Source organism: Dendropsophus ebraccatus, chromosome 12 (genome assembly GCF_027789765.1).
Source record: "Dendropsophus ebraccatus isolate aDenEbr1 chromosome 12, aDenEbr1.pat, whole genome shotgun sequence".
In the NCBI taxonomy this organism is placed as follows: Eukaryota; Metazoa; Chordata; class Amphibia; order Anura; family Hylidae; genus Dendropsophus; species Dendropsophus ebraccatus.
The window spans coordinates 70,206,724-70,231,511 of record NC_091465.1 but is presented as its reverse complement, the minus strand read 5'-3'; the positions used below and the strand labels follow the sequence as shown (position 1 = coordinate 70,231,511).

General features: G+C 41.1%; 1 protein-coding gene across 1 annotated transcript in view; it reads right to left on the bottom strand.

Moving 5' to 3' along the window:
• The window catches only part of LOC138768744 (uncharacterized), a 103,799-nt gene that overhangs the window by 10,007 nt on the left and 69,004 nt on the right, over positions 1–24,788 (bottom strand). Inside the window, exons 66-94 of the mRNA XM_069946698.1 lie at positions 23,276–23,325; positions 21,527–21,626; positions 21,338–21,430; positions 20,565–20,587; positions 20,440–20,466; positions 18,994–19,017; positions 17,170–17,275; positions 14,662–14,763; positions 14,535–14,566; positions 13,661–13,763; positions 13,543–13,559; positions 12,287–12,310; positions 11,709–11,811; positions 11,522–11,562; positions 11,328–11,433; positions 10,841–10,936; positions 8,518–8,558; positions 7,800–7,832; positions 7,546–7,651; positions 6,798–6,896; positions 5,658–5,686; positions 5,446–5,548; positions 4,706–4,719; positions 3,759–3,776; positions 3,528–3,627; positions 2,533–2,573; positions 2,335–2,440; positions 1,880–1,975; positions 1,741–1,769 (exon numbers count right to left, since the gene is read on the bottom strand). Of these exons, the coding sequence (XP_069802799.1) occupies positions 1,741–1,769; positions 1,880–1,975; positions 2,335–2,440; positions 2,533–2,573; positions 3,528–3,627; positions 3,759–3,776; positions 4,706–4,719; positions 5,446–5,548; positions 5,658–5,686; positions 6,798–6,896; positions 7,546–7,651; positions 7,800–7,832; positions 8,518–8,558; positions 10,841–10,936; positions 11,328–11,433; positions 11,522–11,562; positions 11,709–11,811; positions 12,287–12,310; positions 13,543–13,559; positions 13,661–13,763; positions 14,535–14,566; positions 14,662–14,763; positions 17,170–17,275; positions 18,994–19,017; positions 20,440–20,466; positions 20,565–20,587; positions 21,338–21,430; positions 21,527–21,626; positions 23,276–23,325 (1,862 nt within the window). The remainder of the gene's footprint in view (positions 1–1,740; positions 1,770–1,879; positions 1,976–2,334; positions 2,441–2,532; positions 2,574–3,527; positions 3,628–3,758; positions 3,777–4,705; positions 4,720–5,445; positions 5,549–5,657; positions 5,687–6,797; positions 6,897–7,545; positions 7,652–7,799; positions 7,833–8,517; positions 8,559–10,840; positions 10,937–11,327; positions 11,434–11,521; positions 11,563–11,708; positions 11,812–12,286; positions 12,311–13,542; positions 13,560–13,660; positions 13,764–14,534; positions 14,567–14,661; positions 14,764–17,169; positions 17,276–18,993; positions 19,018–20,439; positions 20,467–20,564; positions 20,588–21,337; positions 21,431–21,526; positions 21,627–23,275; positions 23,326–24,788) is intronic.

The window sequence follows — 24,788 nt, the reverse complement described above, 5'->3', positions numbered from 1 at the left end:
CCCAACGTACTCGAAGTTCACTGATCACATAGTAACATCCTCAGACATGACAAAAGTTACTGATCGCACCAAGTCTCACACTTGAGCCCTGCTGTGATCTTAAAACACACCTAGGGGCTATGTGAGGCAGTGCACTTCTGTCTCCAGCTGGCAGAGACATCTGACTCATTTGCTCCATAGACTCTAATGAAGTGCGGGAATTGAGTTAGATTGACAGCTAGGAATTACAGCTTGCTGCTGTGCCCTCCCCCTGTCTGTATCTTGAAATCGCAGTGGGTCTCAGGAGTAAGACCAGGTGCAATAAGTTACTTTTTTCATGTCATAAGACGTGTCAAAATTTGCTGAAAATAACAGTAATGCTTTAAAGAGCTATTTCTTTAAGGCAATGTTCACACACTGTCTTTTTTTAGTAAAATAATGACCCTTATTTACAGTCTTCAATTATTTCCATTGAAGTCTATGGAAACAACGGCCTTTAGTTCACACAATGCATAGAATAACAGGCGTTGTTTGCAGCGGCTGTCACATTATTGTTCAGGACATTTATTGGCGGACGTTATTTAGTGAACACTGACCTATATTTTAAGTTGTTCCCACACTCATTTTTTTTTTTTTTTTTTTTGGGACGTCCTTTCGAGGTCTTTTCATCAAAATTCAATGGACTTTTAAAAATATACACACCCAAATAGGGTGTTGAACGCGGCCAACATTCAACCTAAATATAATTAATGTACCAACAGCATTGTCACAGCCGTCAAGGCCACCAAAGTATGTTAAATAACGTCCGTTGTTAGGTATTCAAAATAACGGCCGTCATTTTGAGTATCAAATAATGGCCGTTGTGTGAACATAGTCTAAATGGGATTGTTAGGGAGTACCCCTATAGCAACCAAACTGTCAGCATGCCTGAGAATGGTACAGTCATGTGAAGCGGGGAAAGCGGTGGCAGATCCCCTTTGTGGCCATTACTTTTTTATTTTATTTTAGACTAGATTCATCAACAAAAACAAGCAGCCAATTGGTCTAAGGGGTCATTCGCAGGTTCTGTTCACGATCCATACATACACGGACAATCTGCTACGCACTGGACTTCGGAACCCCTGGTAGTCATTATGATGCCAGGAGCCCTGAAACAGATTAAAGGGGTAATCCAGCAAAAATCTTTTTCTTTCAAATCAACTGGTTTCAGAAAGTTATATAGATTTGTAATTTACTTTTGTTTAAAAATCTCAATGTTCTAGTACTTATCAGCTGCTGTAAATCCTGCAGGAAATGTTGTTTTCTTTTCAGTCTGACACAGTGATCTCCGCTGCCACCCCTGTCCATGTCAGGAACTGTCCAGAGCAGGAGAAGGTTTTTTTTATGAGATTTGCTGCTGTTCTGCACAGTTTCTGTCATGGACAGAGGTGGCAGCAGAGAGCACTGTGTCAGACTGGAAAGAAAACAACTTTTTTTGCAGGATATACACCAGCTGATAAGTACTAGAAGACTTGAGATTTTTAAATAGAAGTAAATCACAAATCTATATAACGTTCTAAAACCAGTTGATTTGAAAGAATTTTTTTTTTCCGCTGGATAACCCTTTTAAATCGCTGCGCTACTGTGCTGAATGTGTAAATGTAGCCTAATGGTATATGATGTACAGTTTTGTACAGTTTTGTACTGTTGCAAAACCATGGTGCCTAAGTATATATGATAATTCATACTATGCAGATCCCAATATCAGTTTATTGTACTTACTGTGGTAGTAGGAGGAGGAGGAGGGGGGGCTGAAATCGGAAGGAAATTGTTGTCAGTGGTGGGCTGCTCATGTATATTATACCACATATAGTAAGAGTATAGATCATGAAAGAATTGTAAATTTCTGTATAGTACTTACGGCATTCATAGGTCGCACAACAATGGGTCTCTACATTAAAGTTTATCAATGGGGCTTCTCCACCACAGAAAGGTTGCGGACTGCATGATTGGCACTCTATAAGATCAATGGAATAAACCATATATAAGTGAAGTTATCTAGAGCAGCAATCCCCAAGTTATACCTCTCCAACTGTTGTGAAACGACAACTCCGATCATGCACTGACCGCTGCAAATGGTGAGGCCATACTAGGAGTTGTAGTTTCACACGTGCAGAGCCATAGTATACCTCTACATTAAAGGGGTTTTACCTGCCTAACCCTTATTCTATTGCTGCCATTTTGAGGCAGTAGATGATGACATGCTGAACTTGCACCGGCTGAGTGACTTGCAGCCATTTCCATGTCATCAGACAAGGCTAAGTGCCTTGAAAGACCCTTCAATAGACAACATGCCCCCAGTATTGAGTAGCTTACTGCATTCATAGGCAGGACAGCAGTGGTTCTCCCAGCCGACGCGCTCTGGCGTCTCGCCTTCCCTAGTGCACTGTTGTACTTTACACTCCACGAACTGGCACTCGTCCTGTAATGATACGATTAGGACCATTGACTTTTTCTCAGCAGACAAATCTTATATGACACGTAAGTTAGTAGGACGCTTTGGATTATACTTACAGGGGTTGTGGTTGGCTCAGGAGTGGGTGTTATTATGGGTTCTGCAAGGAAAAAAAAAATAAGTCTGAACAAAATATTTATAGATTGCTTTGCAACCACAAGTAAATCGGCACATGGGCCCGTAGAGATGGTATTATACTTCAATTTATGTGAATGACTGATGTCAGTGATGGTAATCTCTATAGGAAGCTTCAGATGGTACTATATATAGTGAGAGCAGGGATGGGAAACCTTCGGCCCTCCAGTTGTTGCAAAACTACAATTCCCATCATATCTGGGAATAATGGGAATTGTACTGATATAGAGAGAGAACTCCTTTAAGGTGCCTTCACACCTACCGGATCCGCAGTGGATTTCCCGCACAAAATCCGCATGGTACAAATAAACGCACATAATACGCTGCTGCGGAAATACATTGCCATTGAGTTACATAGTAATCGTTATTGCAGCCGATTTCATTGCGATAAACTTGCAGGGTCAAATCCGCTGCGGATCCGGTAGGTGTGAAGGCACCCTTAGGCTGTTTTTTAATGGCCGTTATTTTATACCAAAACAATGGCCGTGGTTTAGCGGCTGTCATTGCAATGACGAAACATCATTCTCGTTCAAAGTCAAAGATGGCCCCTTTTGGGCGTCTCTTTAATGAAAAAGTCTATTAACTTTAATACAAAGGATGGTCAGAAGAACTGTGTGTGATTTACCTAAAATAATGGCCGTTATTTTATACTTTGTGTGAACCAATGGCCGTTGTTTTCATAGACTTCAATATTAATCATTGAAGAGTGAAAAAAACGGACGTTATTTGAAAATGAAATGGTTATTAAACAGCGTGTGAACATGGCCATAAGCATATTATCTATTATGACATGTTCTCATCGTACAGTTTCATCACATAGTCAGCCACTATAATAGCATCATGTAGTTGTGTTAGTATACTGCATACTGGATGCATGTTCTTATTGTGTATAAAATGGAAATGGATAGAAGTTACTTACCGCATACGTAGACGGGGCAGCAGTCACCCGGGGGATAGTGCCCTATCGCTTTTTCACCTTCAGCACAGTCATCTGGAGGACAGCCGGACATCTCACAAGGCTGTTAGGTAAAGAAAGCCAAATAGTCACATTAGTAATGGGATAACACCAGCACTAACACTATGTACTGCTCAATGTCTGGCTGATTGTAGTGTCACGTAGTAAGTACTAAATAAAGTGTAGGAAACTTACTGTGGTAACTGGTGGAGTCTGTAAAATAAAAGGCAAAAATGTTAAATGACATAAAGAATATATATAGTAAGTAGACAACATAATCCTTGATAGCTAGCCTGGTATTTGCTGGCAAGAAATTCGGTGAATTACATTTTTTATACATCTCCCTCCTAGGTGGAATGGGTACTGGGACCTAGGCAGGCTAGGTGTGTTCGTATTACTTCAATGACTAATATAGTTTAAACATTTAGAATTAAAAAAAACAAAATACAGTATATTCAGAACAACAAAAAATATATAAAAGTTACAGCTATAGAACCAGTGAAAAAATAAAAAGTATTAGGCCGGGTTCACACAGCGTAAGACACCGGCCTTTCTGTGACCCAGCCCAGTCACAGAACGGACAGTTTCAGTGAAGTTCATCCCGGCCATAATGAACTTCATTTCTGGTTAATTGGGATGCGGGCGCATTTGGGTGTGCCTGCATCCCAATACACCATAGCCGACAATGGAAAGTGCGTCTGTGAACTGCGAGTGTTGTGCGGCCGCTATTCAATGAATAGTGTCACACAAAACTGACATGTCAGTTTTTCGTCCAGCCACTAGGGATCCCACCCAGAGTGTATACTATGGGGGAGATTTATCAAACATGGTGTAAAGTGAAACTGGCTCAGTTGCCCCTAGCAACCAACCAGATTCCACCTTTAATTTTCCAAAGAGTCTGTGAGGAATAAAAGGTGGAATCTAATTGGTTGCTAGGGGCAACTGAGCCAGTTTCACTTTACACCATGTTTGATAAATGTCCGCCTATGTGTATACACTCCGGCCGGGATTCCATTGTAATGAATGCAATGTATATTTTCTATTAGTCACGGCCGGTGTTGCAATTTGCACATAGCCTTACATAGGACAGAGGGAACAACACAGAAGGAATAAGGAATACGTCAAATACTGGAGATACTTACAGTAGGTATTGGGTCTGTAAAATGTAAAAAAAAACAAAAACAGCAATTAGTTCACAAGAATTCCAATTTGAGGTAAGGGCAACACAAAGCAAAACAAGTACTTAAAGGGGTTATCCAGCGCTACAAAAACATTTCCACTTTTGCGCCACTCTTGTCTCCAGTTCAGGTGTGGTTGGCAATTATGCTCCATATTTACTTTAATGGAACTGAGTTTCAAACCCCACCCAAACTGGAGACAAGAGTGGTGCAAAAGTGGCCATGTTTTTGTAGCACTGGATAACCCCTTTAAAGCCCTGATGTTATAGGACACATATAGTTCCTTGAAAACTATAGTAATTATGGACCGAAATAGCAATGTTAATATGCTAATATATGTAAATTTACATTACATAGTATATATATATATATATATATATATATATCCTTATTTTATTTACTTATGAATTGAAGAACATATAGCATATTTTGTTTTAATAAACCATACATTTCCATTGAGGAAAATCCAGCTTTGGATTAGTTACTGATTACTTAGAGGGAATACCTGGAGACCTAAAGAGGTCCATCAAGCTATACAAATACAATCCTAAACTCTGCTGGACCTTATGTGCCCTAATGTTGCCATTAGGGACTGGATCCAAATACCCCCTCGTGAGCTCATCTGACCCTTATTGAAAGTCCCATACACCTTCATGAATATAATCCAATCCATCACATGGAGAAATGAATGGATATATACTCACCGCACACATAGGCCTTGCAGCATTGGTCCTGTGACTTAACTTCAACCAGATTGTAATTATCACCACAAGTTGGGACTTTGCAGTCAACACCCTCACATTCATCCTGTATAAGGTTGGGGAAAAAAAAGAGTCCATCAAATTCAACCTATAACCCTACTGTGTTGACAAGACAAAGTACAAGGCCGCCTACTGATGATGGTGGGATGTCATACCTTTGGTGGTGTAGGCGTGGGCTCTGGTACTGTTAACAAAACACAAGATTGCTTTATGTTAATTTTATATTAATTGCAACATTGTATATATATATATTTTTTACATAAGTAAAAAGTATTACACTATTTATTTCCTTGTGATTTCGTTCAGTTCTGACTAGAGATGAGGGAACCAAACGTGCCAAACCCAGATTCGTTTGGAACACTGCCAAGTATTTGGTTGGTTAATGAACCAAACTTTCTGCAAAGTTCAGAGGGGTTTGGCAAGATGGCGGCGCTCATGTAATGGATGGATGGCGCACATATTCTCACCTGTCCACCGTCCCCCAGAGTCTCCTGGTGGTTCTCTGGTTCCATCCCGGCATTTTCTGTGGTGAAGGCCCACTCAGCCAATCACAGACTGACTAAGATGTGGCAGCAACATGGCCTGTGATTGGCTGAGCGGGCTGTCAGTCAATTATAGGCCGTGGTACTGTAACATCCCAGTCAGGGTGTGATTGGCTGAGCGGGCTGTCACTCCTAAGACAAGAGTGACGGTCCGATCAACCAGTCACAGGCTGATTAGGACGGGAGAGCACCACAGTCTGTGTTTGGCTGAGCAGGCTGTCACTCGTCTCTCGAGTGACAGCCCGCTCAGCCAATTACAGGCCGCAGTGCTCTCCTGTCCTAATCAGCCTGTGATTGGCTGAGTGGCCCTTTACCATAGAAGACACCAGAAAAGGACTGGAAAAGGACCCTGAGGGAGCGCAGACATATAAGTATAAGGAGAAAACTGCATTAAAACAGCTAAAAACCTGCAGTGGGATCCCACCTCTGCTACTGACTGGCTGAGTGGACTTGAAACGTCATGTCTCAAGCCCGCGTCAGTGACCAAGAAGCAGCCGGGCAGCGCGGACCGGAGGTGCGCGATCCGAGACATGGCGCTGGAACCGGGGAGGTAAGGGGACGTCACTGCCCTCATCCACCTCCTCCCCGACCATACGCAAAAAAGCCCCCCCAGCCCGGAGTACCCCTTTACCGTTCGGCAAACCTGCCAAACCTGACTTTTTAAAAGTTTGCTTGTCTCTAGTTCTGACAAATATACAATCAACACTATGGATGGTGGAGTCCCTTATGATCAGGGTTCCTATGATTACTTACAGCATATATATTCTGGACAGCAGAAGAGCTCAGGGTCTTGAGTTCTCAATGGTGGTCTGCCATCTTTACACTCAGGAAGAGGATCGCATGCTCTGCATTCTGTAATAAAAGACCATGTAAACTTTTCTATAGAGTGACTGCAAAGAGTTAAACATGCAATTCTCTCAGCATATATAGAGAGATTTTGGCATAAATGGTTATTGACCTGCAAGTGAGGTCAATAGGGTGGGTTCATACCGAGGAATTCTTGCGGATAAACTTAGCGGAATTCCGTTGGCTGTCCACGCACATGGCCGCGCGCCTTTCCGCCGGCTTGATAGACACCATTCTATGGGCCGGCTTTTTCTGCTATCTGCCGAAAGTAGTGACACGTCACTTCTTTTAGCGGAAAGCGGAATATGCCGGCTCAAAGAATGGTGTCTATGGAGCCGGCGGAAAGGCGCGCGGCCGTGTGCGTGGACAGCCAACGGAATTCCGCTGAGTTTATCCGCGAGAATTCCGTAGTTTGAACCCACCCTTACATGGGAAAATTGCATTAAAAGCTGTTCCATAAGATAATAGTATTGTAGCAGGTGGTTTCTATATGTAGGATGGCAACCATGATCTTGTGGGGTTTATGATGTAGTCTGTATCCTGCAAATGTAGCCTGTATCCTGCAAATGTAGATCTCACAGTGGCCGCCTCCATGTACACTATAATGCGTCATTGTTATCCTTCATCTTTTCACATTGTGGATCATGACACTCACCGCACTCGAAGCGAGGACAGCACGGATCAGCTGACGGGAGGGTTGTAATAGAAGCCCCCTTCTTGGTACATTCCATAGATTTACAGGCCTTGTTATTACACTCATTCTGTAATACATGAGAGACAACACTATAGGTTGTATGTTTGTTATACAGGCTTAACTTCATTATACAAAAGTCTCCGACTCTTCGCTGCTGTAAAGTCACAATGTATAGAAGGGTTTCTTAGATTTTATAGCCTCAGACTGTAACTTACCGCGGTAGTTGGTGGAACAGTGACTAGAGGGGTCTGTAAAAAATGTAAATGAAACAAAATCAGTATGTCCACATTGTAATATCTGCAGCAACAACAACATTAAAGAGGTTGTTCACCATTTCTTTTTTCTTTCAAATCAACTGGTGCCAGAGTTGGTGAATTTACTTCTATTAAAAATTTCTCCAGTCTTCCAGTACTTATCAGCTGTTGTATGTCCTGCAGTAAGTGATGTATTCTCTCAAATCTGACACAGTTCTCTCTGCTGCCATCTCTGTCCATGTCAGGAACTGTCAAGAGCAGTAGTAAATCCCCATAGAAAACCTCTCCTGCTCTCCAGACTGGAAAGAATACCACTTCCTGCAGAACATACAGCAGCTGATGAGCACTGGCATTTAAGATTTTTTTTATTGAAGTAAATTACAAACCTCTGGCACTTTCTGGCACCAGTTGATTTGAAAGAAAAATAATTTGTGCATTCAGTCTTGTTCAAGACTTTAAATCATTTCAGCTGCTCCTCAACACCAAGCGGCACCACTAGAAGTTTGTAGTCTGGTGCTAAGGAGCAAGTGAGAATTAGCTCCTGCGCCCGTGTCATCCCTGTCACATACCGGCACGTCCATCTGCCGAAATAGTGTGCAGAAATGGACGTGCTGGTACATGATTATGCGGGAAGGGGTTAAAAAAATAAGAAGCCCAGGGCAAAGAACAATGTACTTACTGTTGTTGTTTCCGGAGTTGGCTCTGGAGTTGGTAATGTTTCTACAGTGAAAGAAAATGTAAAAAAGGTTTCGTCATAAAAAGCACAAAATATGTTTAATTCATTCTTAATATTTTTTTTACTAATGACATCATTATGTCAAAACTTTTGAACTCTTAGGGCCCCATTCGGCTGATTTTCGCTCCGTGGAATACAGAGAACGATCAGCCGATGATCGTGTCATCGGCTGTTCGTTCATTTAGGTTCAGACCTAAAATCGGCGTTCGCCATCAGCGCATTGCTACGGTTGAATAGCAGTGCGCGGCGGCGACCGACGATTTCAGCAGAACCATACATTACCTGTCCGGGCTGCAGGTCTTCTTCTCCTGGTCCCGCGTGGCAGCATCGGCTTCGGAGCGGGCCTGTCTGAACTTACAGACCGCTCAGTCCATCACTGGCCGGAAACGCAGCGGCCAGTGATTGGCTGAGAGGTCTGTAAGTTCAGACAGCTCCACTCCGAAGCCGATGCTGCCGCGCGGGACCAGGAGAAGAAGACCTGCAGCCCGGACAGGTAATGTATGAAACAAGGGCTGCAAGGACATCGGTAACAATGTCCTTGCAGCCCTTGTTTTAGGATCATCGGGGCAAATGGGCACTCGTTTACATCGTTGCTTGGCCCATGTAATAGGGCCCTTAGGGTCTGGGTGTTCAGACCCCACCTGATCATTATATAAAAGAAGAAGAGAAGTGTGCAACCTGTGACTAAGATGGTAGATAGATTTACATTGGGAGCTCATCTCAGCCACCTGACACAAAGGGAGGAGAGCAAACACTTTTAGAGATTGGCCCGGGTCTTAACACTCAGACCCTAAGGTTCCTATTAGACGGGCGTCGACCTGCTAGATCGTTTAATGAGCCGATGATTTTAGGTCCAGACCTAAAGACACGATCAGCCAATGGTTGTTGTCATCGGCTGATTGTTGCCTATATTACATGGAGCCATAATTATTGCTCCGTGTAATAGGGCCCTAACTGTTCCCAAAACATTTGATAAATCTCTACAACATGTCAGAAGCAGGGGCTTCTATGGATCAGACTTGTTTCTCCAGTCCATCCCAAAGAAGCTGGGTCAGAGTAGCATCAGGGGAAGGCCAAGTCAACATTTGATCTATTTGTCATGTTACTCAAACCATTATTTATATGGTTTGAGGTACAATAAACCACCAGTGTAGTATAATGCCTTATGTGGCTGAAAGAGGCCACTGCCACTAGAGGGGTCAGTGACTTGGTCAGTGACTCCTTTCTGTCATAAACAGCAGATACTGTGATCAGATCAAAATGGCTAGCCTTCACTCCCATCAATGACCCCTGGACACCCTTGGCCTTGTTGCTGGTTCACAGGTTGTTCTCTCATAGACCACTTTGGATAGGTACTACTAACCAATGCATACTGTGCACACTCTACAAGACCTACCATTTTTGAGTCATCTAGAATTCACTATTATGCCCCTGTCAAAATCCTTAAAGCGAAACCTTAAATCAGACCCCCTCAATCCGCTTGTACCTTTGGATAGCTGCTTTTAATCCAAGATCTGTCCTGCGGTCCATTTGGCAGGTGATGCAGTTATTGTCCTAAAAAACAACTTTTAAACTGGCAGCCCTGTGCCCAACGGGAGTGGCTTTGATTGTGTATGCATTAGGCTGGCACAACCTCTCTGTCCCTCCTCCCCGCCCTCCTCATCATTAGGAATGCTCCAGGTAGATTGTCTCCTATTCATCACCTGTGTCAGCCCGACACATGGGCTGGATCGTTAGGCCACCTGTACAATGTTCAGCATGGAGAAAATGTTCCAGTGGCACTCCTAATGATGAAGAGGGTGGGGAGGAGGGACGGAGGGGGGGTGCAAAGTTAGGGCACAGATACTCCCGTTGGATACCGGGCTGCAAGTTTAAAAGTTGTTTTTTCGGACAATAACTGCATCACCTGCCGAACGGACCCCAGGACAGATCTTGGATTAAAAGCAGCTATCCGAAGGTACAAGTTGTTTGGGGGGGAGGGGTCAGATTGTGGGTACAGAGTCGCTATAATGCTGCCATATACTGCACCCAGTGAATATAATGCAGCCATACACTGTACCTCCTAAATCTTGTACAATGCAGGTACAGAGTCGCTTTAAGCTTGCCCACTATTCCTTCAAGAACTGACCGTTCACTTGCTACCAATGTTACCAGATAACCCATGTCATTCACCTTACCTCTCAGTGGTTTTGGGTGTATCGGTTTCTTCACCAGATAGAATCACTATGCACTTTGACCACTATACTAATTTGAGATGACTACTTACGGCACTCATATGTTGGACAGCATTCTACTGAGTTGTTGAAGGTCATTGTCGGGATGCTTTCACCACAGTTTGGAACTGAACTGCAGGGCGCACATTCTGCAGAAAAAAAAAATGGGTTTAATGTTTTGCTTCTTCTCTTTGTTATTTCCAATTCCACACTTACATCTACCATGTTTCAACTGGTCAAAAATAATAAAAAAAAAACGGTTGACTTTGGAGGCTCCCTTTTTGAATTAAAAAAATAAGAATAATATCTTGTATGTGTAATGCATGCATATGCTGGGTCTTCCACAATGATAAAAGCTTAGAAGGCTCCAGATGTAAAAATCCAGACTATTTGTGTCCATATTCCTCCTCCTGGCACCCAAAATGATCATACTAGACCGATTCCTTTGGATTCCAGGATTTGGACCCCACTTGGTTTATCCATATTCATTCACTGTCACATTTTTCTAATTCAATTATAATGATATCAATTCTAACTTACCACATGTGAAGGATGGACAACATGGATCGTTTCCTCCAATAAACTTTTTGACAGAACCTTTTTTAAAGCAGTTAAACACTGGACAATCATAATCCTGACATAGGTCCTAAAATAACATACAATATTATATATAAATAAAAAGTTACTGTGTCTATGGAGTATAATGGTTGGCCATAGAGCAGGGTCATACTTACTTTTGGCGTGGTAGGCTCAGGAGGTAGAGTTGCCCGCGGTTCTGCAAGCAAAAACAAAACAATTAAAGCTTTGTCATATTTGTCATAGCTAAATTGTTCTACTATACACCCAATAACATTTGTAGGGAAAATACCAATGACCGATCCCGAAAATGTATGACATCCTATCATATTACATAAAACTTACCACATGTATACAAGGGGCAGCACTGATCTTCAGGGTCCACATTTACAATTCGATTTTCATCTTCGCGACAAATTTTAGGAATACATGTGACACCATCACATGACTGCAGAAACAGAAAATTGGAAGTGACTGTGATTAATATGTTTTTTTTTAAAAAACTCCTCATTTATTGTTACCAGTTTTAGTACATAAAGTACATATGGATTAAAGTACATCTAGATAGGCTAACAATAGTTATCTAGGAGGGTTCTGACACCCTGCACCCCCACTGACCAGCTGTTCGATGCCTGCACTATACTAAGAATGGGGCCAAAAGAAGTTGACTCAAAACTGTAGTGTAGTGGCAATACCACATTACTGCAGCCTCAGCTCCTATTGAATTGAATAGGAGGCAAGGTTGCAGTAACCCGATGCCGCCACTACACTGAGTAAGAGCCAACTGCTTCCAGTGTGCTCTTATTTATACAATATATACTCATTTTAATGGGATTTACTAGCAGAGAAATAATATATACTGACTGAAAACACTGCACAAAACTATAACAGCTGTTCCCTCAACAGAATTCAGTGAAACCTACCTTGGGAGTAGTGGGCGGTACAGTCTGTAAGATAAGAAACATAAAGTTAATCAAATATCCTTCACAATATATATACTATAGTTAAAAAAAATTTAACCTATAGCTAATTGGTTATTGTTCATGGGGATCTTGTCTATGGTGTCTCCCAATGAAAACAAAAGAGGGACTGGGCAAGTTGGATTTCAGTCTATTCAGTTCTGTTGTTAGAAAACAACAAACTAGAGTTGACCCATTAACTTCTATTAAATAGTTAGGATTGCTCTTTGACCTCTGCAGAGGTCATTGTGTAGTCAGGGGAGGCTGGCCTCTGAGTATAATTTATTGTGAACGGTCTAATCTCTTTTATATACTGGTGTCACCTTTCACAGTAATCTTGAAGGAAAGACTGCTTTTTAAAAAAAAAAAAAAAAAAAAAACATTCTTTACCAAACTTTACCAAAATACTTAAAAAAAAGTTTAACATAAAACTTGATTTAGTTAATAAGTAGAGATATGCAAGTACAGTATTGAAAAAATTTGGTTTACAAACTTCGCAAACAGAACTTAAACAAATCTATACTTACCTGTCTGGGCCCCCCAGTGTCCTCTTCCGTGTCTTCAGCCACATCCAGCCCGCTTAGGCAATCACTGACTAAGACACAATGACATGGTCAGTGATTGGCTGAGCAGGCTGTCACCCTTGTGTCTTGAGAGTGACAGCCTGCTCAGCCAATCACTGGTCGCTGCTCTTTCTTTTCTCAGTCAGTCAGTGATTGGCTGAGCAGAGAGTGACAGCCGATTCAGAAAATCACTGACACACAGGGACACACTCTGAAGACACCGGAAGAGGACACCAGGGGGAGCACAGACAGGTGAGCGAGTTATTTCGTTAATAAATTTAGCAAAAATTTGCTTTGCTCATCTCTTAATCATTTCTGATGACACATTTTACAAAAACTTTGTTTATGGGCTTATTTGGCTGGTTTATTGTGTCCTTTGCTCCTTGAAAATAACATGCATATTTGATTAATCTTTGTGGGTAACCTAATAGGTGCTCGTTGGTTATCTCCTTTTTTCTAAGAAGTCAGGAACAAGTCAAAGGCGGGCTAGTCAGCTCTTTTGTTCCATTAAAATGACATAATCATATGGTGAATTACGGTATCCACCTCCTTCCATAGAAATGACATGCCCATAATTTACCAGATGCTAAATATACTCGGGGATGGCCCAATAAATACCATGAAAACAGATGTAATTTAAAAATATTTTAGACTTACTGTTCCAGGTTCAGGTACTGGAAAAAAAAAAAAAAAAAACATATTCACATTACAACTTAGCACTGCCATGGGTGGCAAATAGCAATATATGCCCAATATATGCCCAGCTTGTACTTACCACATTCAACTTCTTTACAGCATGGGTCATTGCCCTGGTGTAGAGTCACAGTGTAACCTGGGCCACACTCTTCTGCGGGACATATCACACCCGTACATTTATCCTACAGTACAGAACACACATGCCGTCAGAATACATTAGTCATATATGCCTAAATACAGTGTTGGATTGGGGTATCTGGGGCCCACCAGAGGAAATGACCCTAAGGGGCCACTAAGGATGAACCAGTAAGAAACAACATGTCAATGTTAGGGCAGGTTCTAAAGCTGAGGGCCCACCGGAGGATTCTCCGCTCCTCTGGTGGGCCAGTCCGACCCAACACATTATACATAATCAGAACCTAAAGATAGATGGTGGACAACCTCTTTGTGTATTGAGGAACCTTACTGCCAGAAGAACAAGAAGAAAAGCCGTCATCTTTAGAGATGAGCGAACCGGGTTCGGGTTCGAGTTGATCCGAACCCGAACGATCGGCATTTGATTAGTGGGGGCTGCTGAACTTGGATAAAGCTCTAAGGTTGTCTGGAAAACATGGATACAGCCAATGACTATATCCATCTTTTCCACATAGCCTTAGGGCTTTATCCAACTTCAGCAGCCACCGCTAATCAAATGCTGATCGTTCGGGTTCGGATGGACTCCAGCATGCTCGAGGTTCGCTCATCTCTAATCATCTTCTTTCTAAAGGCTCAAAGGCTTCTCTTCGCATTAGTTCCCCAATCTGGCTAATGGGAGGGGGGTGTCCCGATAAGATCCACTATCTATCCAAATGTCTAAAAAGGGTGTCTTGTATAGTTTCAGTGAAACAGATCAGTGCCTTTTCCGTTAGTATTCTCTTATTTTAAGCTGCACAGTCATATAGCTCATTGTTTACCTTGGTGACTGGTGGTTTCGTGGTTACAGGTTCTGTTAATAGAACACAGAAAGATTAAAAAGTTAAATATTTTTAAGTATCCATGCTAACGCGACCCATAAGCTGACTCCTCTGAACAGACGCTTACCACATATGTATTCTGGGCAGCATTCGGCGTTATCGTCTCCAATTCGTAATGGAGGTCTTCCATCAACACAAGTTGGAAGAGGGTCACACTCTTCCAGACATTCTGAAAACAAGATAGACTTTTGAGAAACCAGTCAAAGCCCTCAACTCTGGGAAATGTATCCAGACTTTATTTGTTCTCAGTTCATTTTAGCTTTGCAGCTTGTTTTAGACCAATATTTTTTTCTGCCGTGCCCTTCATTGAAATCAATGGAAACTCTGATTATACTCTAATCTCCACTGGTTGTATGTGGGCTGCATTTGGCGTTCTCAAAAAATCTTTTTCTTTCAAATCAACTGGTGTCAGAAATGTATATAGATTTGTAATTTAGTTCTATTTAAAAATCTCAAGTCTTCCCATACTTCTCAGCAACTGTATGTCCTGCAGGAGGTGGCATTTTATGTTCAGTCTGACACTGAAAATCTCTGCTGAAATCTCTGTACGAGACAGGAACTGGCCAGAGCAGGAGAGGTTTTCTATGGGAATTTGCTGCTGCTCTGGACAGTTCCTAAAAACTGTTCCTAAAAACACCATTTCCTGCAGGACATACAGCAGCTGATAAGTATGAGAAGACTTGAGATTTTTAAAAGGAAGTAACTTATAAATCAATATAACTTTTCTGTAACCAATCAATTCGAAAGAAAAAGATTTTTGTAGGACAACTCCTTTAACTCAATGTAGAAGTGCACATGGAAGCAGAGATGGTACAGTTGTCTGACATGGATGTAAAGTGGAAGAGGGCTATGTAAAAATTACCATATGACCAAGGCAGTTCTCTACAGCTTTAAAACAGGTTGACTATGATTGCATTGCCTAGCTGTGGAGCATATACTGCTTTTTATATATTGTGATAGCAAAGAACACATTTCAAAACTTTTAGGCTATGTGCACACTACGGAATCCCGACTGAACAGCGTTGCTGATTCCGCAGCTCGCACCCACTCGTCGACTTTGGTGGCTGCACACATCTCCGCTGCTACCATAGACTAAATTCTATGGTTTGCCAGATTCTGAGTCCGCGAGTGGGTGCGAGCTGCGGAATTGTTCCGTATTGTGTAGTGATGAGCGAGCATGCTCGTCTGAGCTTGGTACTTTTCGAGTATTAGGGTACTTGTTACTCGGATGAGCATCTCGCGATATTCGAGAAAATCTCATCATTCGTTTTCTATAAGTTTGGGCGCTATTTCTCAGCCAATAAACATGCAGGAGACTCTTTGGTACATCCTGCGATCACGTGGGACCCATACATGTCGATAGCAGCGATTGGTTGGCCAGATCAGATGACCCTGCCATATAAAAATCTCCGCCGAGGCTCGGCTCACATGCATGCTGGAAGAGATTAGGGACAGAGCTGCTGCTTCTTAGGGAGAGCTTTAGGGACGGAATTAGCGTTCCAGTAGGCAGGGAATACTAGCGAAACAACCAAACAGCCCTTGTAAGGGCTTCAAATCGTTTTTAAATTGTATTACTACAGACTGCTGGCTGGGACTTGCAGTGCTGCTACCATGATTTAAGCAGCACACAGTGGTAATCGGCTGCTGGCAGAAAGGGGACATTAGGTGTTGCATACAGACCCCTAAGAAGTGCTCAGTACTGTTTTATTGGGCCCTCTACTATATTTCCTGATTTCTGTATTTCTTACACAAGGCCTATCTAAGTTCACTACTGCTTGCAGAGTGTAAAGGGGCTTTCACAGAGTGTATATAGGTGCAACCACCAACAGATTGTATCCCACAGCCCCCTAAAAACTAGTGGGCCCTCTACTATATTTCCTAATTTCTGTATTTCTTACGCAGGGCATATCTAAGTTCACTACTGCTTGCAGAGTGTAAAGGGGCTTTCACAGAGTGTATATAGGTGCAGCCACCAACAGATTGTATCCCACAGCCCCCTAAAAACTAGTGGGACCTCTACTATATTTCCTGATTTCTGTATTTCTTACACAAGGCCTATCTAAGTTCACTACTGCTTGCAGAGTGTAAAGGGGGTGTCACAGAGTGTGTATAGGTGCAACCACCAACAGATTGTATCCCACAGCTGTTGCCCAGAATTAGGCACAATGGTGCCATTAGGCAGCCTCAGAGGCATCCATACATGCTGCCCCTGCTGTTTTCTGTCCATTTCCGTTGTGTTTCCTTCATTTTCTGAGGTTGACAGGTTTTCACACGACCTTCCCTCTACCGAACTAGGGTCCTCTGCAAAAATGCTCGAGTTTCCCATTGACTTCAATGGGGTTCGTTACTCAAAATGAGCACTCGAGTATCGGGAGATATTCGTCTCGAGTAATGAGCACCCGAGCATTTTAGCACTCGCTCATCACTAGTAGTGTGCACTTCCCCTTACTCCATATGTCTTCTTTGTTACTGGCTCTGTATTTCCATTATTGTCAGTTTTCATTGAATTTCCAGTTTCTTTTACATTTCATATATCTTTGCTGTATATATGCCTATGTATTATAAATCCACTTACGGCATTCAAGCTTTGGACAACAATCATCAGCCCAAGGGGTAAGAACGGCCATCGAGCCTATTTTGGAACATGTCGGAAAATTACAGAACACATCTTTACAGGGGTTCTGAAAGAAATTAAGAATATGTGACATTCTTAGCAAATTTCTTGTATGCTTTCTTTTTCATTTCTCCTCTAAAACAAACTACTAATACTTCAAGGGAAAATAACCATTCATAAAAAAAAGCCTGTACAAAGTGTTTTAAAGCGTACCTGTCACTACAAATAACTTTTGACATGTCACCAGTAGCATTGAGTGAGTTTACAGTACTAGTGTCAGCCTGTTCCCTTTGAACTTTGTGCCGCTCTTCTTCAGGTGCCTGGAAAAGTTGGATCCAGTCCTGGGAAACTGGGAGACTTTTCCCAGGACTGGAACCAGCTTTTTCAGGCTCCCGGAGCAGAGTGGCACGGAGTTCAAAGGCAGCAGGCCTAGTTATCAGACATCAGAAACAGGCAGAGTCTGATAGTATCCGGTAGATGTTTTTCAAGGCTTTATTAGCATATTCAGTTACAAACAGTGTGCGGTTTATACCTGGAGATGGTAAAAGTCTTGAAAAACATCTACTGGAACCTGTTTCTGATGTAACTGTGTCAGCTCCTTGAATTGCTGACCCCCTGGCGTGCACCCTCCTTTTCCTCTGATTCAGAGATGCTGTAGGACCCTTGCTGTTGTTATGTTATCAGATTTCTCAAAAGTTATTGATCACAGTGGGTCTCACTGTTCTGATCAGAAGATATAGCTGGGGAGAGATCGAGGCAGCAGCACAATCCACAACCCGTCCATTCCATCAATACTAGTCAATGTAAGTCTTTTTTAGAAAATATTGACGGGATGAGCGGTCGGCCTGGGAGTGGATGGCTCCGCAGTTATATGTCAAAAGTTATTAGTAGTGACAGTGCCCATTCAACCAAGAATAGATGTAAAGTCATGCATTAAAAAAGATAAAAGATTTTTTTTTAAATTAACGGGTACCAGAAAGTTATACAGCTTTATAAACTAATTCTAATGAAAAATCTGACACAGTGCTCTCTGCTGCCACCTCTGTCTGTGACAGGAACTGTCCAAAACAGGAGAGGTTGTAAACAGTGTTGTACAGGGGGAGGGGGGGGGGGGGGGGATAAAATAACTATATGAAAATCCTTAGTAGAAAAGATAAATAACAAATTTTGTAGTTGACAAACAGAACAGGTAATGGAAAGGAATACAGAACAGATCGGTATATGTTAGGAATACATTTCGTGAATATCGGTGTAATATTTTATTATATATTGGGGCAATCATATAAATAAAGTAAGGAAATGAATATTTAGAGATCAGTAAGATTAAGGTAACTTTGGGAGTATAGATTCTCGGTAGGAGATCCAAGGCGACCAAATATTTAAGAATTTGTATCGGGTGTAAGATTCCCAATGAGATAATTCTTCTAGTCGGAATATTTGGTCAGGAAAGGTTTTCTATGAGAATTTCCAACTGCTCTGGACAGTTCCTGACATGGACAGAGGTGGCAGCAGAGAGCACTGTGTCAGACTGAAAAGAATACACCACTTCCTGCAGGACATACAGCAGCTGACACTATATATATAAACTATTCAAAAATTTTAAATATATATATATATATATTTATTTATATATATATATAAATATATATATATTATTTCTAATTTTTGAATAGTTTATATCCAGTAGTTGAATTGTAACAAGAATTGTTCCAATTACTCAGAGCAAGAAAACAAAAAAATAATTGTATTCAAGGTATAAAACAAATATCAGTATATGTATCTTACCGGAGTGGTTGGTGGAATAGGTGTCTGTGAAAAGGAAAATTATTTTATTTCTTGGGGAATTTCTTAACCAAATAAGTTTCAAGGATGATAGAAGTGTAGACCACCCCAAATATTATTTTCTTATTGATCTGAACCAAATATTGTATAAAACCATAATTATAATGTCCTTGTCCATGTTCTGTCAAGTTACAGTAGTGACAGCACTCCTCGTTTGTGAGTGGTATCAGTTCCATCTAGTAGCCAAGTTGTAATACAACCCGAGAACTAGTATGGCGCTGTTTTTGGACAAAAGTTTTTGTAATGCTGCATAACCCTTTTAATATATACTAAATGTAATAGTAATATCTAAAGATTAAAAGTGGTATTAAAGTGTCCCTGTCATTATAACATTATTATTATCTTATAATCATTATAATCTAAATCAACAGTAGATGTGATGTAAAGAATGTTTGCCATTTATATTCATAATTTTTTTCTAGTTATCATGAAAAACACGGCACTTCCTGTTTTCTGACTTTCTTTTTCCTAAAACAGTCAGAAAACAGGAAGTCCTGTGTATCCCAGGCCATCTGAGCGCTTACAGAGAAGGCAGTCATATAGTTGATGGACACATTGAGCCGTGACTCTCTGTACTGGCCAGAATTCCTGTGTTTAGTCTGTTTTTTTACAACCGGCACAAGTCAGAAAATCTGCCTTCCGGAGACTGGACCTGGATTTCTGGTAAGTACAGCTTTGTTTTACAGCATGATAACAACAAAAAATAATGAATGTATATTAGAAACTTGCTTTATATCACATACTGTTGATTTAGATTTTGAAAGTTATAATGACAGGTACACTTTAAGATTAGAGGCTTGGTTCACTCTCCTCTGTTCTCCTCTGGTAGCTGTAACTGTAGACGCCAGTAAGTTCCATAGTCAATGGGAGCCAGACCATGAATATACTCTCCAGAGATATATATAATAAATGTACTATGGAGTCTGGAGCAGTTAATAATAGCACCGTAAATGCTCGCAAGTTAATCCTCAACTACATCAGTCTTGCATATTATTGCTCTTACTAAAAAGGTCCTGGTCCCTATTAATCAGGGTAAAAGCAATTTGTATAGGCTGCTATCCAGTGAGCAGAGGATCGCTGTATCAAGAATAGGGATGACAATCTAACAGTGGAGAGAGCAACTGAGCATGTGTGTCCACCAGTATAGTAAGTGGACATGCACATTTCTATATGCTTTGAACTCCAGGTGGTGCTATGCTATGAAAGCAATGCTCAGAACCATTCAATTAATCGTATTTCAATACATGCAAATGGCCAAAAAAAAAAAATCATACATTTCTAAAGCTACTAGTGTAAATTACTATAAAAACATCCCAGCAAACTCTTTTCTTATTGTGCTAAATTAATGTATGAAAACATGTCAACATATAGTCTAAATATGTATCTTACCGTAGGAGGAGGGGGTGGTTCTGGTGTCTGTAAAAAATATATATATTTTTTTTTTTAATTATTTATGACCCAGATTCATGAGTTACAAAAATATTATTTATTTTTTTAGTTTTCTTTTTACTTACAGTTTTTTGCTTTCCTTCCTCAACTGTAAAGAAAAATGAAAGAATTAACCCACAAATATCCCAAAAACATGCACATAGAATTCCATTCATTACTAATTACTAGCACAATATATTATTTTAAAATCACAGACGTTATTTAGCCTCAAAATGACAAACGTCCAAAGAAAACAGACGTCAAACTGATCTTTTTCTGCAGTCTAGAGGTGGTTCTAAATGCAAGATCACGCTTTAAAGACTTAAAGGGGTAATTCAGTTCAACTGGTGCTAGAAAGTGTCAGAGATTTGTAATTTACTTGTAATAAAAAATCTTAAGTCTTCCAGTACTTATAATCTACTGTATGTCCTGCAGGAAATGGTATTCTTTCCAGTCTGGGGAGTAGGAGTGGTTTTCTGTGGAGATTTTCTGCTGCTTTGGACAGTTCCTAACATGGACTGAGGTGGCAGCACTATGTCAGACTGAATACATAACTTCCTGCAGGATATAAAGCAGCTGATAAGTACTGGAAGATTTGAGATTTTTTTTTTAAGTAAATTACAAATCTCTGGCACTTTTTGGCACCAGTTTGAAGATGAAGGCCAGGTCCTTTAGAAGACACATTAAAGTACAGTAGCAGCCCTCTTTCCTGGCTCATAGACGGAATCCTGAAACAGGGGAAAGCCCTCTGTCTATATAGACTAATAGACCATATAAACAGGGGTTATCCCATCAACATTCCATTAGGTATATTCATGGATACTGAAAGACAGCAATAATTAGGAAAATGAATACTGACAGCATTTGTATCTGTAGCAGCATTCTAGCTCAGGGTCAATTTCCTTCTTTATCGATCCGTCACATTGTGGAGGAGGGGGACATCCCTCACATTCTGCAAAAACATAGAGGCAGTTCTGTTAATATGAATATTCAATGACAAGTATGAAATATGTGTCTGTAAGGATCTTATAGATGTCAAATAGCTTACCACATTCATAAACAGGACAGCATCCTTCCATATTTTGAAAGACCTTTGTAGAGTCTTTCTTTATACACTCAGATGGTTGGCAAAAAACGCCCTCACATTCCTACAGACAAAATAATTATTGCATCAGCACACATATGACATGAATATATATATATATATATATATATATATATATATTATACTGGTCAGTGTAAAGTATTGAAAGTAATAAAACTTATTTGTCCTTTATTGCAGTTTGTTTATCCAGGATTAAAGGGCTTCACCAGGCTTTAAAAAAAACATGGCCACTAGAAATGAGCGAATACGATTCGATCGAGTAGGTATTCGATCAAATATTGCGGTATTCGAAAGATTCGAATTCAATCGAGTAGTGAGGCGAATACGCGGGAAACATTCGAAAGCCCTCCCATCGCAGTTGCCGCTTTTTTAATCCAATGACCATGCAGGGAGGCCGTGAGGGACCCTGGGAGTACGCACGCAGCGGAAAACAGCGTCTACACTCATTGGATGGCTGAACCACATGACCTTGAATCTTAAATACTTGGCTCCCGGCTCTCGACCGCAGATGAGCTTTCAACCTAGTCAGGGAAAGATCTTGGAGCAGGGATAGATAGGTTTCAGTAGCATTCTGGTTAGGCAGGATTAGTACTGGACCCAAAAGTCCTTTTCAGGGCTAAGATCAAGCGAAAAAGTCATCTCTGAATCCAAAGCTTCTCAGTACGGAAATTGATGATATAACAGTAGCATCAGCATCAGCAGGTGTATTCATTCCAGTACCCTGTGTGTACAAGTGACTTATAGTGTCCCTGTTTAACACCACTAAGGGCACGTTATACATATTGTTCCAGTAGCCCACTAAGGGCACCTGATATATACTGTTCCAGTAGCCCAGAAAAAGGCATGACACGCGCGAATAACATGACGCTCTACGGACGCACATTGGAATCATGTATGTAACACTGCGCAAGAAATATGAACGAAATGTGTGAACATTGCCATAAATGTTCGTAAAGCGTTCGCAAATAATTTTCCTTCGCAACTGCAGAGAGTGGCATTATACTGCGATTTTGGGGTGTTGGGTGCACCCAGGCATGCTCCCCCTAATGTGTTTGCATCATTTAGGAAGGTTTCATGGGTGACTTGGTGACCTCCAAGTGGTCGAATTTTGATTTCTAAGTGCCGCAAATTTTTTTGCCATAGACTATAATGGGATTGAATATTCGTTCGAATAGTCGAATCTCGGTGCCTATTCCATTCGAATTCTCGAAAGTCGAATATTTCACTACTCGCTCATCTCTAATGGCCACTTTATTCTAGAAACAGCACCTCTCCTGTCCTTATTGCGTGCGGTATTATAACTCAGCTTCCTATACTTCAATGGAACTGAGCTGCAATACCATAAACAAACTAAGGACTAAAGTGGCGCTGTTTTGGGAGAAAGCAGCTATGTTTTTCTAACAGCCAGTTCACATGGAGCAAAATTGGCAGAATTCCGCTGCGGAGCTCTCCGCCGTGGAATGCCGCCTGCCTCAGTGTGACACAGTGTGAAATATTAATTCTTTAAGCAGAGAGCGACGGAAGCGGAGGTGCGCAAGCCCTCCCACTGACACACTAAGAAAGGTGGGATTCCATGGCGGAACGCTCCACCGCGGAGATTCAATTCCACTGCTTTTGCTCCGTGTGAACTGGTCCTAATCCTGGAAAACCCCAGACAATTCCATGCATAAAAATATGTGTAGTCATACTCACACCAGGTGTTGTGGTTGGTACAGGAACAGGGGTAGTTATTACTGGAGGTCCTACAAAATAAAACAGACTTAGCTCCTGTCTACTGACATCCTACTTACTTACAATATGACTCTATGTTCCCACTTTGGTAAAATATCAGGGAAGGAGACCATCTTGTTAGTGATCTTGTTAATCATTTATGATCATTATTAGCGGCCACCTTTCCCAATATTTCCCAAAGTGGGAACATAGACTATTGGCTCCATCAAACATTTGCCAGGCATCTTATCAGATTCTCTGTACTCACTGAAAATAGTTAGGTATTTGTCAATAGACAAATATCTAACTATTTTCAGTGAGTGCAGAGAATCTGATAAGTTACAGACAATTTTTAATTTTAAAATTTTTTTATTTTTAATCACAAATAAGGTACATAAAACATATAAATTTTATACATTAACAATATATATCTAGATGTCTGTAAACCTTTCTAATATCTCAATAAATTATTTATTGTTACCCTCCCCCACCAAACCTACTAACCTCTTTAATAAACAAAACCAATCCCTTGGTGCCCCCCCTCCCTTCCCTTTCCCCCCTCCCCCCCTCCCCCCCGCCAAAGAGACAAGAGACACAAAAAAAAAAAAAAAAAAATCATTGGCATCTTTCAAATTTCTCTATACAGTTCTCCCAGTGTTTTATATTAGGGGTTTCCGGTGCTAGCCATTTTCTCACGATCACAAGTCTAGCATAAAATAACATTCTCTGGATTTTACTCCTACCTTTCCTCTTACATGGTACAGACGAAGAGTCTCCCAAAACGGCCATCACTGGACTTAATTCAAACTTTATCTTTAACATATCCATAATTTTTCTGTGTACCAGCTCCCAAAAGGAGACCAGGGCCCCACACGACCACAACATATGCCCGTAGCCGGCCCGACTTACACCACACCTTGGGCATTTATCCTCCTCCCACTTTTTGATTTTAGAAAAAGTGGGGTGTAATAAAGCTGATGGACAATATTAAATTGAACAACCCTATGGGAACCTGCCCTGGAAACTTCCTTAATTCCTTTTAGAATCCTTACCCATTGATCGTTACCCAACTCTCCAAACTCCATTCCCCATTTCCTCCTCCCCTTCTCACCTATTTCATAGTCCGACATGAAGTGTAAATATAGGGTTTTAACCTCATTTTTATATATTGTCCCATTTCTAAGTTTTCCTATTATAGGGCCCGGTTCACATATATTACCCTGGTATCTTTTTAGGTTCCTACGTACTATCGCTGTGTACCTCGCATAATCATACCAGTGTTTCTCCTCTAGTTTATATTCCCTTCTAAGAGTGGTCCAATCTTTAATATCTTTACCTAACATTACATCTTTAACTGTTCTTATTCCTGCTTCTACAAAGGCTTTCACTACTCCCATACCACTTCTCCCACTAAACCCCTCGTGCAGCCACAAAGGGGCAAAGTCCAGTATTCCATTTCTTTTTGCTTCTATCTTTAGTTTTTTCCAAACTCTAA